The sequence below is a fragment of the Sphaeramia orbicularis genome, chromosome 16, assembly GCF_902148855.1.
Source record: "Sphaeramia orbicularis chromosome 16, fSphaOr1.1, whole genome shotgun sequence".
Taxonomy (NCBI): Eukaryota; Metazoa; Chordata; class Actinopteri; order Kurtiformes; family Apogonidae; genus Sphaeramia; species Sphaeramia orbicularis.
In genome coordinates this window covers 53,485,279-53,503,990 of record NC_043972.1, presented here as the reverse complement: position 1 = coordinate 53,503,990, position 18,712 = coordinate 53,485,279, and the positions used below count along the sequence as shown (strand labels likewise).

Genomic DNA, 18,712 nt, shown 5'->3' with positions numbered 1-18,712 from the left:
TTTTTATTGAGTGAGGATTGGCCCTCACATTCTCTCTATTGCTCACTCTTTCATTCTCACAGAGTCTGTTGGAAATTGGTTCCCTTCTTCTCAGTGAAATCTTTCATGTTTTCCCTCTCTCAGACTTGTCAGTGGGTGAGTGGCAACAGGACAGCAACAGCGGGAACACCAGCCGTGTACTTAGCTACACAATTGCCCTCAACAATCCTCTTGGTCCCAAGACTGCCCCTGTGGTAGAGACTCAGGTCAGTCATTGGATATTTTTGTTGCATTTGTTCAGCACACATAACAGGACAACAACATTGTGGTTATTGAGCCTGAACAAGGTGACAACTAGATGGTAGTTAAGAGTTACAGGTCATATTTGGCACTAGGGTTTTTTTTGTTTTGTTTTTTTTTTTAATATGTCCAATAATATGTTTTGAAAGATTAGTGCCCTTTAGATCCACTGTGTGATTCATTTAATGTCATTTATAGAGTGGTGAATTTTTTTTGACAGATTACTAAAAGAAAACTAAACCATTTTCAAAAAAAAAAAAAAAACAGTCACATTAACATTTAGCATTTGGGTTTTTATATTTCTTTATGTGGTTCCTGCTTCCAGATCTTACACAAGAGTAGTGCACGGGGCGAGTGCTTTGTGGTGGACTCAGAGGTTATCACCTCAGGTATCCCATACCAGGACTACTTCTACACTGTCCACAGATACTGCCTCACCTCCATCAACAAGCAAAAGAGTCGCCTAAGGTGGGGTACTTGTTTTTTTTCCATTGAGGTTGGACCTCAACTTTATCCTCAAATCAAAAATAAAACTGTGTGTGCGCGTGAGTGTGTGCGCATGTGTGCATGCACGTGCGTTGGTTTGTTTGGTTTTGTTTAGAAATAGATATACAAAAGTACAGTGCAAAACTAGAGCCAATGAGGAACACCAGCGTAGATTAGAGGAACCAGTAACATCAAAGAGGAAGATTTTCCATCACTCATGACAACATAAGAAATAAAAATTCATAATGTGGTGATATCATATTGCAACCAAACAGTTTACTAAAATCAATTTTGCACAAAAAAAGTATTTTACAAATGGTACCAGCTATAATCAGACGTATGGTATCAGTATGGATTATATTAATGCATAAGTACAAGCTGCTATGGTAGTAGGATAATTACAGGTACTATGATTACCGATTGAGGTTTTTCATAGCCACACACAAATGATTTGAAAACAGTCATTCAAGGGATATCACAGTTAGTTTATGGTTTGCTGTTTCTTTACCATGACTAAAATAAAGAAAATCAGGGAATACAAAACAAAAACCTGAAGATGCCTCCTCTGGCTGCTATTGATTTAGTGACATTTTCTAATTTTATACTTAACCTCCTAACCATATCCTAAAGTTAATGCCATCATTAAACTAGACAGAGTGACAGAAAATTTCAAGGTGATGAGGTTAAAATACATTTTCAGCTGAGCCTAATGGTCACTTGTTTTGGTTGCAGGAAAAACAGTTTTCAGTGAATAAGCCCCCACTGTCTCCACCTCTCCATCTTCAATGTTTACAAACTCTTACGTGTAAGGTATTTTACCTCATGAAATGCCAGAAAGGGATTTGAATTAAGTCACAGTGCAAGTCCACAGCTTTTATTGCAAGGTGAAAACTTTAGATGAGCATAGGACTTCCACTGTAGCTGAAACACGTGAATAAATCACACAGGCCATTTAAAGTTTAAACAATGGAGCCTGTATGGTATTGTTTAACTGTAAACATTTAAGGAGGCCTTTATAAGCTTCAGTTATATTAGCAACAAACCACAGACCATTTAGTGCTTTAGATGTTGCACTTTGTGTGTGATAGAAATACAGTGTTTAGTGATTTGCATAAAAACAATGCAATTTTGTTAAGAACATGAGTCCGCTTGAAATTGGGCAAAAACAGTTCCATGAAGGGTTGGTGGTTCGAATCCCACTCTGTTGTAGTAATGTGCCGTTGTGTCCTTGGTAGGGTTGTAACGATGTCATGGTGTTATGATTAATCATGATTTTAAACACGACAGTTCAGACTGTCAGACAAGCTTCGGGAGGGTGAACCTGTGAATTGATGCAGTAAACACGCTCTGTTTGATCACAAGGCAAGCTGCATAAAATATTCTGATGCACCTGCAGAGTGGGACCAGTTCTGGGAGGGGGGAATAGTAATGCTTGTTAAGTTTCACTTTTCCAAGGGACGTACGGTCATATGGTCTGCACGGACCACACCCCCATATATAAACCCCCTGCCAAAAAATCATATTAATCATGATGCCATGATTATTTCTCTGATTGTAGCACCAAAATGTCTAATCGTTGCATCCCTAGTCCTCGGGCAAGACGCTTCACCCACCTTGACTCCAGTGTCACTCACATTGGTGTATGAATGGGTATGAGTGTTTGGTGGTAGTCAGATGGGCCGTTTGACGCGAATAGGCAGCCACGCTTCCGTCAGCCTGCCCCAGGACAGCTGTGGCAACAGACGTAGTTTACCACCGACAAAGTGTGAATGTGAGAGTGAATGAATAATGGGTCAGTAATTTAAAGCACTTTTGGTGCCTTGAAAAGTACTATTGAAATCTGATCCATTATTATTATGATGAAATTTTATATGCAGGGAAAAACACCTGACTCCAGACTAGTACAGAGTAAATAAAACCTACAGTAACAATGTGAACTGCCACATGAACATCACCTTTGCATCTTTGATCCACTGGGTCCCTCTACACATCTACTGTGTTTGTAGCAAAGTATGTGATGTGGTGTAGTTTTGTGACCCTGGCCAGAAACCATCTCTAGTAAATTCAGAGCATACATTAACAAGTATGAAAGTTCCAGGTGGTAGTCTCAGACATTGAAAAGTGAAACCAAAGTCCAAGGGGCAAAAACAAGTTTCTTGAATGCCTACTTGATGCTGGCTCAAAAACAATTCAGTCCTCATAGACCATGTCAGAAAATGTCTAACTTAGCACGAGAAATAAACTTATTTAGAGCCTGGTACAAAAATGTGTCTGTTCTCTGTAGGTAATTTTGCCCTTTCACAACAACTGTACAAATTATGTATTTTTATTTAAGTCACATTTATATTTTTATGAGCTGTAGGCTGTAAACATCAAAATTAAAACAAAAAAAGGTTTGAAATGGTTCACTTTATGTGTAACAAACAATATTTGAAAATTTCAGACTTTTAAATACTTACTGAAAAAAATTAACTTTCTCAAGATATTGTCATTTTTGGAGATGAACCTGTTTTCTTCCAGTAAAATAATGTAATTGCCTTGTGTTGTCTTGGAAAAATTAAAAAGACGTCTGTGCATGTTGCACACATCCTTGCAGTTTTGGCATGGGTGATACTTATGCAAAGAAGAAACTGACCCCCATACTGAATGTGCTAAATCTGCATTAATTTTGAGTTGAAGAGTTGCTATTCCAAGGAAAATCTAAATTCTTTTTTATATGTATACTAATGTCAACCAAATGAGTTTAAAAAAAAACAAGCAACATGTGAATCTTAGAATACAACTAACGATGGCCAAACTTTAGAGATTCACAACTTAAAGTATATTTGGGGTATGGCTTGGTGATATCTCAAACATGCTGCATGTGTTGTGGTTTGTTGCGATGTAATCATTTGTGTCGCCATCATCCATAGAACAAGCCACACAAACATGGACTGTTTACACGCTCATCAGTATTCCTGGAGATTGTGGAATTTTTGAAATCCCTTATTTATTATTTAGTAGCCAGATAAGACCTTATAGCAATGTTCAGACGCCAAAATACTCTAGTTAGGTTATTGTACAATAGCACCCTAAATTAAAAAAAAAAAAAAAAAAGGACTACTGTCCCTGTATCTCATCAGCATGTTCTGTCAAGAAATTAATAAGAATACGTGCCGCTATAGTCTTTGGTCTTGATGCAGGAGACCAATCTCCCAATTGAAGTGGGTGGCACTTTTTTGAGGAGAACTCAAATTAAATGAAAGTCCATATATGACTTCCTATCGGTGCTTAATAGTAAATATATTGATATCTCTAACCATTTTGATTTTATAAGCCATCAAAATATGAACCATTATAACTAAAGGCAAATTTTTAATGGTTAAAAAATTCGTCAAAAATCAAAATTCCTCAAAACTGTGAACAAACTTTGGAGACATTGTCCCAATGAAGCTACATAAAAAATCTGAAATGAATCCGACCAGTAGTATCATCGGAGAAGATGTTTCAAGAAATTGCTGACGAAGACGCCGACACATGATGATGACAACACAGCACCTTCACAATAGCTCATGGCCTAATGGCCGGTGAGCTAATAAAGATCACATTTAACCCAACTGTGAAGGACAAAAGAAAACTTATGAACCTACTACTTGACTCCCTACCAATAAAAAAAATAACTGTCAAGGGTGTTGAACTCTAGTTAGTTCAAGTTCTACATTCAGCCCAGTTGTGATCTGAAGTAAAATAATATCATAATAACCTATAAATAATGGGCCTCATTCACTAATATGTGCGTGGAAATGCTCTTTGAGGCACAAAATAAATGCATGCACAAAATCACCATGGGATTCATGACTCTTGCGCATCGGCCAGTTTTGTTCTCACCATCTTGCTTATGTGTGTGAATCAGAATCATTCTAGATTGACAGATGCGTGCTCGCAATTTGTGATTAGCATACTACCACACCCCTATTTCTCCATATAAGGAAGTCACTTGCCCAGAGTTGATCTGTGAATGAAGGAAGCGGTTACGCAAAGAGAGAAGTAGTAAATTTCACAGTTTGTTAGAAGCGATGGTGCCGAAAGGCAAAAACAAAAGAACTTTGCAACCACAGAAATCAAAACGGTTGTGTCCAAGGTGGAAGCCAGAAAAGGAAAACTTTTCAGGAGTGTCTCTCCGGGGGTGACAATGGTAAAAAAAGAAATGATGTTTGGACCACAATAACTGAGGCTGTCAACGTAGTATCCCCGGAGAAGTGCACTGTGGCCCAGGTGAAGAAAAAGTGGTTTGACATAAAAGTTGATGTGAAAAAATGCATTACGGACCAGAAGAAAAGGGAGACTGGTGGAGGACAAGGTCCACCTGATCTAACGCCACAGGATGAGAGAATAGCAGCAATAATGGGCTCTATGCACAGCCCCACTACTTCCTGAACTTAAGGCAGCTCCTTTATTTCATGTCTTTCATTATTGGGCACACTGATTAATCCAGGTGTGTCTGCTACTTGTTGTGACTACTGTGGTCAGACACACCTGGATTAATCAGTGTGCCCAATAATGAAAGACAGGAAATAAAGGAGCTACCTGAAGTTCAGGAAGTAGTGGGGCTGTGCACTAGGGTGCATCAGACCCCCCTTTGTCAAGTTTTTTTCCTGTCCCTAGTCTAAAAAGTTTCCATTTGAGTAGAGAACACTACCTGTAAAATATTAATTAATTTTGACCATGTTTAGGTGGGCCACCGTGCGTTTGAAAACTTGAACTGCAAGGTTGCCGAACTCGGCAGGCTCAGAAAGTGAATATACCATTTAACCCTTTCATGTATGAATTATGAGAACCTTACTTGGGGTTTTTTTGTTTTGTTTTGTTTTGTTTTTAATGTTTTTATTCCTCCTTAGGCATGAAAAAAAAAACAATGGGATTGAGGTTTTTTTCATAGATTTACAAAAATGTCCACTCAGCTACACCATGAATTTTATTCTTGAAGCAAAAAAACATGTATTTAAAACCCAATATCATAAAGTGATATGAAAACAGTGAAATGAAACCATGTTTAATGCAGCTAATCTGATGTTTTCTCACATTTTAACATATTCTAATACTAGTTATTACTCACTTCATGGAGATAATATGCAAAAAATAACAATTAACAATTGATTTCCACTCAAGAACCAATCAAGAACAGCAAAGTTACAGTAATGGTAGGAATTGCAGTTTATGAGATGATGCACAAGTGTTCACTGTGTTGGTTGATATGGAACTAAAACAACTAAACCCATGAATATACAAGAGTAAAGCTGTAGAGTAACTGTCCACTGGAGTGACCACTATGCATGAAAGGGTTAATACACTTAAGTCAAGTAAAACTTCCTAAGTTGCTCGAATATGCTTTATAAACCTTACTATCAATAGTTTAAGCCCTAATTAAAATATAAATCTAAAAAAATACAATAAATTTTCAAAGAAATTATCGGAAAAAGTGTCAAATGACCTTGACTAAAATCATGTGACCTTTGACCTGTGCATGATTTGAAACCTTCATAAACAACAGTAGCACCCCCCAAAACCTCTAATATGACATTTGCATGAGCAAATATGGCGTAACTAACCGACAAATGCATGATTTTCCATTGAAAATGTTTTTTCTGTACTCGGCTGATGGGCACCCTAAAGATGGGATGGATCAGAAAAGAAGTCTCAAAAATGAGACGCCCTAATTGATGCATTGAATGTCATCAATGACTGCACTGAGAGGGGAGTTAAGTGCAGACTATCTCTCCACATCAAAAAGTGAGGATGACTACCAAAATGTTCTACAAGTTGTTGAAGAATCCAGGAGATCTGTTCCAAATCTGCGGAAACGCAAGGCAAAGACTAGCACCTAATTATTTTACGAACTGTAGCGTTATAAAGTTGAACATTGTAAGGCAAAACACATCTGATACCACTGATGTCTTAATGTACTGTACTTGTAAGTTGAGCTATAACTGTTACATTTATATAGTAATCGTGCGAATTTTCAAAATAATTGCTTGAAAAAATTGTCAAAAGTTTCAAATTCATCTCAAATCTACTAAAACATTGCCATTTTTTGTTTATTTACTTCTTATGATTTTATAGCAAACAGGAATGAAAAAACAAACCAGTCAAAACGATTCCAGTCAAAGATTTTTGAACCTGCCGAATTCGGCAGCCTTGCAAGTCAAATTTTGAAATGCCCGGTGGCCCACCTAAACAAAAACAAATTTTGCTAAAATTTGGCAGGAATTACTTTTTCACTAAATGGAAAAAAGTAAGACTAGGGACAAGTAAAAAGCAAACACTTTGCAAAAAAATGGGGGGTTTGATGCACCCTACTGTGCACAGAGCCCATTGGACAAACATCCATTCATGGAATATGTCCATAAAATGTCCTTTGTAAACTAGGACTGTTGTTATCTTTGAATATTTTAACTGTCACATTTGGCCAATATATTAGTAAATTAATGATTTTCAGAAGTGTTAATGAAATCTCTTTTTAGTAAATGTGGTTTTATATGCTCTGCATATCCTTCAAAAGTATGTGTTTACATTTTCTAAGTCAGTTCTGCCTTCCTCATTTTTGCGTACGTATGGTCAGAGGTAGTTCTAAATTTGTTCGTAGAGTAAGAACAAAATCAAGTAAGAAAATATTGATGAATGCCAGATTTGTGCATCCAACGATCATACGCAGAGTTTAAGCACAGATTTATGCTAATGCATTGTTTGTGAATGAGGCCCAATGTCTCCAGATATTCTTCTTGGTTTAATGGGAGAAAAATAATAATATTACATTACACCTATAAATAATGACAACTCCGATTTTTTCCTCATTTTAGTGCAAGAAAAAATAACATTAAATTATGAAAATATATACATTTACAAACTATCCTTTAATTTTAAAATGTGAATAAACTGAACAAATATGAACAACCTGAAATGTCTAAAGAAAATTAAGTGCAATTTTAACAATATTCTGCCTGTTACTAAATGTTTTGTGCCTTTGTAGATAAATTGAGGCATAATATTGTTAAAATTGCACTGATTTTTCTTAAGACATTTCAGTTTTTTCAGGTTATTCACAACTTTTTTCTTTGGATAGCTTGTAAATATAAACATTTTTCATACTTTATTGTTATTTTTTGCACTAAAACAAAGAGAAATTTTGGAGTTATCATTATTTATAGGCTATTGTGCTTATATTTCACTGGTCCAGCCCACTGGAGATCAAATTAGGCTGTACGTAGCCCCTGGAAGAAAATGAGTTTGACACCCCTGATCTAAATTTTTTACCAAAATTAACCATAACCTACAACTACAACAATCAAGATGTAGCAAAAGAAAAAAACAGACACAACTACAAGTCAATAATCTAAAAAAGATTACTTGACATATACAAACACAAGTACAGCAAGGCAAGTTGGCTGTAGATGGAGCAGCTGCAGCTGTTGAAGTTCACAAACACCATCCAATCAGAGGACAGGACTGACCAGTTGGAGGCAACCAAGAACAGGGAGGAGAGGAGCACCAACAATCTGACTGACAATGAACCATCATTAAAGATTATTTAAGACAAATCAAGGGGAATGTAACAGTTATTGTCATAGTAACCAGGGTTCTGGTACATGTACATATCTTGTCCCAATTTCTGACAGTAGAGGACGACTGCACAAGCGCCACATGATGTAACAAATACAAACGTGGAGGTAGCAACAAAAGCATCTCATATCTGAAACTACAGAATTTTATCTTTCAGTTATGGAAAAAAAATGACACTCAGATTATAGTTCATAGTTAAATTACTAGATGTTGGTTTCACCAACACAGTGCAAACAAGTCAGGTCTGGGTGTGAAAACAGTACTTAAACATTTCCTGTTTCCTCATCTCGCATTGCTGGCAGTAGATGACACATCCACAATGTGGTGACTGGTTTATGGCAGACTTAGTACTTCTAAATGTCAAAGTGACTTGTTTTGTTTATAGGCACAGCAATATTAAAGTTAGGCAGCAGCTACTTGGATGTCAGATTAAATTAAAACATTATGTTGTAAACATCAGAGGCACCTGTGAAAACAGCAGCAGTAATTAGTAATCAGGATACTAATATTATTATTATTATTATTATTATTATTATTATGTGTGCATGGATATGAGTGTCCAGATTTCTCCCTATACCATGTAAATACTACAGTATATTCTGAAAACAACCCAAACTGGGATAAGCATCATACCCAGAATACTAAAGTGCAGTCAGTTTATCTCACATAGTATAGGTCTGTGCAGGTTTTCTCCGGGTCCTCCAGTTTCCCCCACCATTAAACATAGATACATACCATTGGATTCTCCTGTCAGTGCCCCTGATCATGAACGATACTGATGAAGATCTGGAGTTGGTCCCCAAGTGCCTTCAGTGGGAGCACACTGCTCCCAATGTGTCCTATGTTCTAATGCTAGGTAGTGTGCATATATTAGAATGGATCAAATGGAGAGACTGAACTTCCCCATGGGAAGTTCAGTCAGTAAAGTGAGTTAAAGTGAGTCAGTAAAGTGAGTTAACCTTGAGCCTTTAGCTCTTGCAATAGGCCATTTATTTACACTATATTATAAATGCTATATATTTATCATGTCTTGCACTCAATTGTTTTGAAAAATTGTCTGAAAAATGTTTTGTGACATCTGGTTTAGTTGTGAATTACAACATGATTTTTTTTTACCCATTTCAGACACTGAATTCTGGTGTTTCATTGCTAACTGTGGGGTAGGCAAAAAAAGGATAATATAAAATGTCAGAATTTTATATAGGTATAAATGTTGCAATAAACATTTAGCCTGTAGGGTTTATTTTAGTGGCACTGTCATTTAAAACACTTATAAAATGCTTCAGTGTATTTTGCTTCATTTTACTCTGTTTATTTATTTTTTATTATTATTAATATTATTACCTCTAGATTTCTGAAATTTTTTTTTATCACATTCTGACCATAAATAATGATTTGAAGCTGCAAGTACCCATCTCATTTCTTCAATGCTGTCTCAGAAAGAAAAACCTTTAAAATTCTAATGAAATTTTATCATGATAATATTTCAAAACTGGAATGGGAAGTCCAATAAGCAGTAGATGTGATTGTCTACATAATGTGTATAATATTTCAGGACTTATTAACTTAAAGCTAGACCGTATGATGTGACATTTTTACACTTTTCTTTTGTCATCTTAAAATGCTCTTAATAAGCGTGTGTCAAACTAAAGTGTAAAAGAAATCCACCAGGTATTGAAACTCAAAAATGTTTATTTCTCATATATTTCTGATAAAAGTCTGACCAATCATCTTATTCGGTCCGAATGAAATAATTGGCTGAACCTGGCTGAGCCTCCTGTCAATCATCCATTACAGCCGTCCAGCATCTGATCCGTTGTTGCCGTGTCCGCATCAGATATGTGTCCCTCTGAATCTGATGCTTCATTCATGCTGCTCCTCCTGTCACTGACCACAGTCTACTGTCTGAGGATGTGAATGGACAAAAGTCAAATGCACATGTGGAAGGGAAAAAATGGATTTATTAACATCAACAACAACTAAGGGGAGCAAACAGGAGTCCGATGAATGAAGGATGGAGATAAAAGTCCAGAAGGCGGATGTACTGGACTAAACAGGTCTGCACAAAGCTCAGCTTTTATGACCGTGGGACTCATACAGGTACATGTACATGGTGTCACACAGTGTAGGATTATGTAGGATGATAAATGTATGGACTATGAAACCTCAAATGTCCACGGAAAATTCGCGGAGGCCACGCGTTCACAATCCGCGCGCCCGTCGCCTGGACATTTCATCTTCTGTGGTGCAGTGAAGACATTGACCCAGTACCGCACAGACCACACCCTTAAATACAGAGTTTACTGATGGAACAGGGGCCGCGGGCCCGCAGCAGGTGGATGATGCATCTGATTACTGAGGGAGGGGTCCACGGACACACTGAAGCGGACCAGACCTCTGCCTCTGCTTCCTCCATGCGCATCAGGTGAGAGGAGGAGAGAGGAGGAGGAGCCTCAGAGCTCAGCCAGAGGAAAGTGGGCGGGGCTTTGGAGGGAGGCGGGTTGTTCATGTTCAAACTTTTACTAAGTGCTGTGAGAAATGCCACATCGGTAGGTATAGCTTTAATAAAAGTTTTCACATGGGTTTGACATTCAGGGTGATCTGGAATTTAATGGAATATCTTGTGTGTGTCTTCTGCACAGAGTTTCTTCAGACATCTGCTACAGGAAGCAGCCTTGGAGCCTGGTGAAAGCCCTAATTGAAAAGAACACCTGGAGTGGCATCGAAGAATATTACAGACATATGGGTTGGTCCCTTTGCCTTCCTTATCCAGGGTTTCTCTTAATACACATCAGGTGGACAGTGAAGTGGCCTAGACAGGATAATTTCCCTTTTTTAAAAAAAATAACTGAGCAACGTTATTGAGAAATTACACCTGTAAGCCTTGATTTTGTTGATATGACATGACAAATAATGGTAGTCGCTACTTGTTCTCAGTAAATTGTTTTTAATATTTACTCACATCCCAAAAAGTTATTAATATCCTCTATCGTAAAGTTTAGAGGTACAGTAGGTATTTGTCCTTCCATCCAGAAACATCGACCAAAGAGGATCTTTGTAAACCTGCAGATGAAATGGAATTCCATATGTGCTGTATACCTACCATAAGAACTGGCATAAAACAGGAATAATAGCACTATATTCCACGTATGTTGGAAAATTCTCCATTCAGAAAAGGTCTAATTCAGAATATCCACATGGAATAATCTTCTTCTGTGACAGCTGCCAAATTTAGAATTTTGTCATGTTCTCAAAATAGTTGTAACATGAGTTGGTGTGTTTTCTGAAATTTGATTCTGATCTGTAGATCAGATTACCAACCTTTATCACACCTCTTCTAATTTATTGTGTATTTTGTTGTGTATTTCTCGTGCAGAGAATGAGGTTTGTAAATTGGAGACACTCCTGCAAACAGAGGTTTCTGTGGTAACCACAGCTGAAGTAGTCGGTGCTGATGCTGCAAAGACCCCACCCGCTCTGCGCCGTCGTAAACGTACCTGCTCTCGACGCCAAAATGAGAGGGAGAGGGAGAGAGAAGGAGGAGGGGCTGGCCCTGGAGACAGAGGGGGGCTTGGAGTTGGAGAGGAGAGGGACAGGAGGGAAACCAGTAAGTGCAAATTGATTACTTTTTTCGGTATTTTGGGGACCTGTTTTCATTTTTGTCGCTGCCACTCAAGATGTATCTTCTGTGCAGTACTGCACTCTGGTGGTTTAATTTAGAACTGCTTCATAAAAAGAGAACTCAAATCAGGTACTTGAAGATTAAATAATTCTGAAAGGTTCCTGGTTTTGAAGATTGAACTGAATCAACAATAAATCATTATTAGTGTCTGCAACTCTGATATTTGTTGGTGCTTAACAGTGGGATCATTTATTTTTGAAAAATTCTGTGTTATATTTTTTAGGTCCTCAATATATGAAGTTTGGTGAACGGCAACGTGGTGGAGGTCACAACAGTATATCCACTATTCTCCTCATAGTCAGCTTTATGTAAGTTCAAATGGGTCTGTGGCATTGACTTGATTAACAAAGACAGGTAACTAAAAATGTCTCCTCTGTTCTGTTCTGAATCTCCCTTCTGAGTTTCCAGTATGCTTTATCCTTTACTTCCTAATGATCACCTAAATCTTATTTCTTAAACCACTATTTCCCATACAATCAATTGTTTAAACAATTTAGATGTATCACTTTTACAACTGTAACTTGGCTTGAGAGTCTGGTTTCAACCAGCTCTATATGTAAAGTGTCATGAGTTAACTTTTGTTATGATTTGGCACTATATAAATAAAATCTGACTGATTGAATCTGAACTTAAACTAATGCCTAGGGATATGACTTAATCCTAGACCGTGTGCTTCAATTTAATGCCGATTAACAAATGAGTGCAAATGAGCATGAGTGCTACTAGTAATTACAATTTGTAATTACAAATGTCACAAACAGAGTGAACTAAAAAAAAAAAGATATTTACACTGTGAGCATCTTTGTATTTACCTCCACACACTGCCATGCCAAAATACAACCTGCCATAGTCTGTTCTCGTTGATGGAATTGCCATGTAATCTCAATTATATCAAAATGGTCTCTTATTTAGGCTTTCTTCATATTGATGTTTGCATACTAACAGGCTCACAATGCCTTTTCTGGTATGTCTCTTCCTTTCTTCTCCTTCTTTCTGCAATACTTGTTGTGCATAGGATCTGTATCAGGTACTGTATAAGAGGCTTTTTTACCATTTGGTTATATAATTAATATTTAAATGAACACAAAATGTTTTATAGGTGAAATCTATCCCTTAAATGTAACAACAAATATGTCTAGACTGAATGTGAAGCACTTTTTTCTTTCATTCTTAGTGTAAATTTAACTGTAGGAAGAGGGGTTTTTTGTTCCTGTGTGTTTGTCTAGCTACAAACATCAGACACAAGTTTTTGCTGCAGTTTTCAAACAACACACACCAAATGTCTATGTGTGGGTGAAGTGTGATTCTCCACATAGGTGTCTTCCTTTAGGTTTGCTTTGCATTCAGTTTGAAAGCACCTTAACTGTGGGATTTTGTGATGTATATTTTCAGTATGCACACTTTTTCTTTATAGTGCTTCATATATTGTAGTGCTAAAATTTCCAAAAACTGTTTCATGCAATCTTCACACAACATGAGATACATACATGTGTCTCTTTATTATTTTTACTTTTATGATTTATATGCATTTTAAAAGTTTTAAAACTGTGTTTTTCTCTGTTTCTTTTAGTCTGGTGGTGCTGGTGGCTCTTAACATGCTATTGTTCTACAAGCTGTATGCTTTGGAAAGAGCAGCCCATACCCTGGAGACATGGCACTCCTATTCTGTTGCTGACAGGTGTTGTTTTCTATACAAATATGAACTCTTTGCTATTCAGCATTCACCCATGATTATGATCCTATTTGTTACTTGTCACTCTTTGGTTCCCAGATTCCACAAGACTTATTGTGGGTCTGAAAAATCTCACAAGATTTAATTTATTATACTATCACAGGTCATGGACTTGCATTGATTTCTACAAAGAGAGAAGAAAACCCATTCATGTCACTGTCCAAATTTATATGGACCTGACTATATTCAGCTGGCCATGAATGTTTCTTAAAACAGGAACATGTACATATTTTCGTATTGTAAATAATTGTTTAAATGCGTACACCTGCATTTGACATATGTTTTTAGAAGTTCTAGTTCTTCCACTACAGAACCTTTACTTATTAGATGCTTAAAAATAGTGTGAATTTATTTATAACGACAAAATTTCTAAATAATTGTTTTTGTCGAGCTTCACAACACTTGTACACGTTCCCAAATATTTCTGTAGTCATGAAAGTGTTATACTAATTATGCTCATTATGCTCATATTTTGGCCAGTATAATGTATGCCTGGCTGAAAAGGCACTGAATTTTGTTATTAACCAGCAGCAAAACCATACAAAGTTGGTAGGTAGCAGCTAAACACTTTAAGGCATTTAGCATGAAGCAGCTAAATATTTCCCTCAGATATTGGTTAAAAAACAACAAAAAAAAAAACATCCATAGAAATTACTCTACTAAAAATATTGAACTGTTTTGACAATTTTATTTGCTTTGTATGGTTTGTATGTTTTAGTTAGACATCAAATTTTGTGGCTTCTTCTCGCATGTCTCAGATTGTCTGATATGAGCACATGTTTGGTCCACATTTTGACTTCTGAGATCTGACTGTAGTTTTGATGTTTAGCCACATAATAGTTCAACCTTTTTCATAAAAACTTATGCAAATTCAATACATTTCTCTGAAGAACTTTGTTCTGAGGCTATCTCTCTAAAATTCAGGGTTCATGTGCTTAAGGAAGGAATGAATGATTTCAGATTAAAGATTGACTATTCAGTTTTGGTCATTTTATCTGTGTTCTCACATGGTTGCACCCCTCTCCTCTACAGTCCTCTGCCACAGACAGCTGGAGAGTGGGCTCAGGTCTTGCATCTCCAGAGGCAGTTTCATCAGGCTCAGCTCAGCAAGTGGCAGCAGATCCTGCAGTCATCGGTCACGCTGCTTGACCAGGTGTGTGTAATGGATCACATCACTCCTTTATGGAATAGAGTTAGAGCCATCCTTTCCTAAACATTTTTGTCTCATCTCCCTTCTCTGCAATATGTTTGTCTCTCAGATGAAGCAGTCTTTAGAAAAGCTCCACCAAGGCATTGTGGTCCCTGAGGTATCTACTGCTGACACCCTGACAGAGTCCCTGACTGAAGCCTAAGCCCCACGTTGTGTAACTGATGTGGCCTATCTGATGGACAGGTGGAGAATTTTCAAGGAAACTGTCAGCTTCGGTCAGCTTCTTGCATTTCTTTGACATGAAAAACCACAGCATATAAAGTGAACTACATGACCCACAGCTCCCTTTTCCTGGCTGACATGAGATGGTGACGGTCAGCCTCAGCCAGTAACAACTTTCATTCAGACTGCGATTACAAGTTGACCGGATGTGATGAGGACCATAGCAATAATTACCCTAGAGCTGCAAGTCATATATTTTGTTTTGTATGGAAATGCCACAGGGCAACCCACTCACACCTTCCACTCTTTAAGAATAAGTACCACATTTTAAAATGTCTGTTTGAAATGACTTGAATTCAGATATCCCTAAGTTTCAGAATTTCATATTCCATGACCATCACAGAATACTACAGTTCTGTTTTGACCTGAAACATTTCATGCGTTCAACGGGACAGCATCAGTGATTATGGGAAGTGGGGGACTCCTGGTCTACTCCCGACAACAGAATTATGTCTTTGCCTCAAGTGGAATCCTGCTGAAACAAAAAAGAGGGCACCACCTGCACTCTGAATGTGACCAACAACCCAGAAGGAAGGAGTTCTGACAGGAGGAGGTGGTGGTCACTCCATCAGGGATTTGAGGCCCATCAGAGGCTGTCCATCTTCCTCTAAAAAGGATGAGGAATATTTCAACATAAAAGCCAGTTTGTCACCTCTATTTTTAGGTGTATATCAATACATCTGGAGGTAAACCAGCTGCTTCTAGCTGTCCTGTTAGGGTTTCACTTCCCATAAAAATGTGTGTATTGGATCATTTATGACAACAAGCTGCATCTTGCATCTGGCTGTCTCTTGCACCATTACAGTATTTATTACTACCAGTGACTTTTTCCCTGAAGTCCTGTCCTGCTACTGAGAAGTCATTTGGTGTAGTTAATTTGCTGTTACAGTGTGGACCAAGAAGAGCTGTAGGAGAATGGTTACTGGTCACAGCAATAATGACCATAGTAATTCCAGTACTTTATGAATGTTTCAGAGTAGTATATCATAATAATGACAAATTGTGTGCAAAACTGTGGAGCAAAGATGACTTTGACTTGATAGGTGTGCGTGTGTGTGTGCGTGCGTGCGTGCGTGCGTGCATGCGTGTGTTCACAAGGAGTCCTGATTGTTGCATTTTCTGATGTTACATTTTCATTATATAATTTCTTGAGTTTGTATTTTGAGATTTCTCCTTCACGTTAGGTAGCTCAGTTTTTGTATCATAGAGCCTGACATAACAGATCACTGTTGGCATCAATATCGGGCAGACATGTCAGAAGAACTACATAGTCCAACTGGGCTGGATCTTTCAAAATAAAAGCAAAAGAAAAGGACCAACTGGAAATTTGTAGACCCACATGAAGAAAAGGGAATATGTTTTGCAGTATTATGATTTGTTTGAGTGTTACTTTTATTTAACAGCTCCTCTCTCTTTTTTAAAGTCTTTATTATTTTGTCATCATTGTTGTGTGTTGTACAGTTTCAGTCTGTTGCCCATCCACTCATATCAGCTTCTATGATGTGAAACCCTGTCTACCTGTAGCCCCTTTTAGTTTTTCCTCTCAACACTTCACCATACTTTCTATCTTTTGTTTTGTTTGTGCTTACTCTGTGCTCTCAATGAAAATGGTGGCTATAGAAGCATTCAGGCCTTGCTGTGCATATGTGAATTACAACAGTGTAATATTTATTTGTGGGTGTGATTAATGGAGAGAGAGAAAATATTGTATAGATGTGATTGTACACTACACCATGGAGAGAAATGAAACCTAGAACATCTAAAACACCGTCTCAGTGTTTACCTCAAATTTTGTACTGGATCTTTCTGTAATGACAGCAAGTACTTTTCATTTTTCATTTGTCTGTCATTTTTGTGATAACTTGCCTACTTTAGTGTATGTCTTAAGGTGACCTGTGGAAACTGTTTCCTTCAACCTGACTTTCAAAACCAAAACATATTAATTTAATTCAACATAGATGTTTGTAAACCACACAATGTTCTATAACAGGGATGTCAAATATACAACCTGTGGGCCAACACTGGCCCACCAAAGGGTCCAGTGTGGCCCGTGGGTTAAATTTGTGAAATGCAAACATGACACTTTAAGGTATTAACTGAGACCCTGACTCAGCTTTATTGTCTTTCAATCATTGGTACGTACATGATGGAACTAAATATAGTTACCCCGGTCTCGGTTTTTGTAGCATCAACAATCAAAGGTGTCAAAATCCTTTTTGTTCAGGTTCCACAATTTGATCTCAAGTGGGTTGGACCAGTAAAATTACATTAGATTAGATAGAACTTTATTGATCCTTTGGGCAGAACCCTCAAGAAACTGAGGTTCCAAAAGCAGCACAACACTGAACATACACACAAGAAATACCACAAGAAAAAAAGCAATAAAAAACCAATGCAATAACATAACTATTAAAAAAAAAAAACACTATTGAAAAAAGCACAATTGCGCAAAAGTGCTAGAAACAAGTGGCAAAATAGTAGTAATAATAAGTAGCTCAATCACAGAATAAAAGTACTGGTAGAGAGAAGTGGCAAAATAGTAAATAAATAAGTAGCTTATTATGTAATGATATAGTGTGTGTGTATATACACTGAACAAAAATATAAACGCACCACTTTTGTTTTTGCCCCCATTTTTCATGAGCTGAACTCAAAGATTTAAAACTCTCTATGTACACAAAAGGCCTATTTCTCTCAAATATTGTTCATAAATTTGTCTAAATCTGTTAGTGAGCACTTCTCCTTTGTCCTTTGCTGAGATAATCCATCCACCTCACAGGTGTGGCATATCAAGATGCTGATTAGACAGCAGGATTATTGCACAGGTGTGACTTAGGGTGGCCACAATAAAAGGCCACTCTAAAATGTGCAGTTTTACTGTATTGGGTGGTCCAGGGGGGTCAGAAAACCAGTCAGTATTTGGTGTGACCACCATTTACCACGCACAGTCTTCTTCATGAATTCTCTGAAACAGCTTTGGAGATGGCTTATGGCAGAGAAACGAACATTCAATTCACAGGCAAAAGCTCTGGTGGAGATTCCTGAAGTCAGCATGCCAATTGCATATTCCCTCAAAACTTGTGACATCTGTGGTATTGTGCTGTGTGATAAAACTGCACATTTTGGAGTGGCCTTTTATTGTGGCCAGCCTAAGGCACACCTGTGCAAAAATCATGCTGTCTAATCAGCATCTTGATATGCCACACCTGTGAGGTGGATGGATTATCTCAGCGAAGAAGAAGTGTTCACTAACACAAATTTAGACAGATTGGTGAACAATATTTGAGAGAAATAAACCTTGTGTGTACACAGAAAAAGTTTTAGATCTTTGAGTTCAGCTCATGAAAAATGGGAGCAAAAACAAAAGTGGTGCGTTTATATTTTTGTTCAGTGTATGTATGTATGTATGTGTGTGTATATATATATATATATATATATATATATATATATATATATATATATATATATATATATATATATATATATATATATATATATATGTGTG

General features: G+C 37.3%; 1 protein-coding gene across 4 annotated transcripts in view; it reads left to right on the top strand.

Moving 5' to 3' along the window:
• gramd1a (GRAM domain containing 1A) overlaps positions 1 to 16,972 on the top strand; it is a 42,049-nt gene extending 25,077 nt beyond the window's left edge. For 3 of the 4 annotated variants that reach the window (XM_030158126.1, XM_030158124.1, XM_030158127.1), the window contains 9 exons: positions 124 to 245; positions 605 to 747; positions 11,004 to 11,107; positions 11,738 to 11,968; positions 12,267 to 12,351; positions 13,059 to 13,070; positions 13,614 to 13,721; positions 14,808 to 14,928; positions 15,035 to 16,972. In XM_030158126.1, the coding sequence (XP_030013986.1) occupies positions 124 to 245; positions 605 to 747; positions 11,004 to 11,107; positions 11,738 to 11,968; positions 12,267 to 12,351; positions 13,059 to 13,070; positions 13,614 to 13,721; positions 14,808 to 14,928; positions 15,035 to 15,127 (1,019 nt within the window). In that variant the 3' untranslated portion in view covers positions 15,128 to 16,972. The remainder of the gene's footprint in view (positions 1 to 123; positions 246 to 604; positions 748 to 11,003; positions 11,108 to 11,737; positions 11,969 to 12,266; positions 12,352 to 13,058; positions 13,071 to 13,613; positions 13,722 to 14,807; positions 14,929 to 15,034) is intronic. The other variant, XM_030158125.1, reaches the window with a different exon arrangement.
• The last annotated feature ends 1,740 nt before the right edge of the window (positions 16,973 to 18,712 follow it).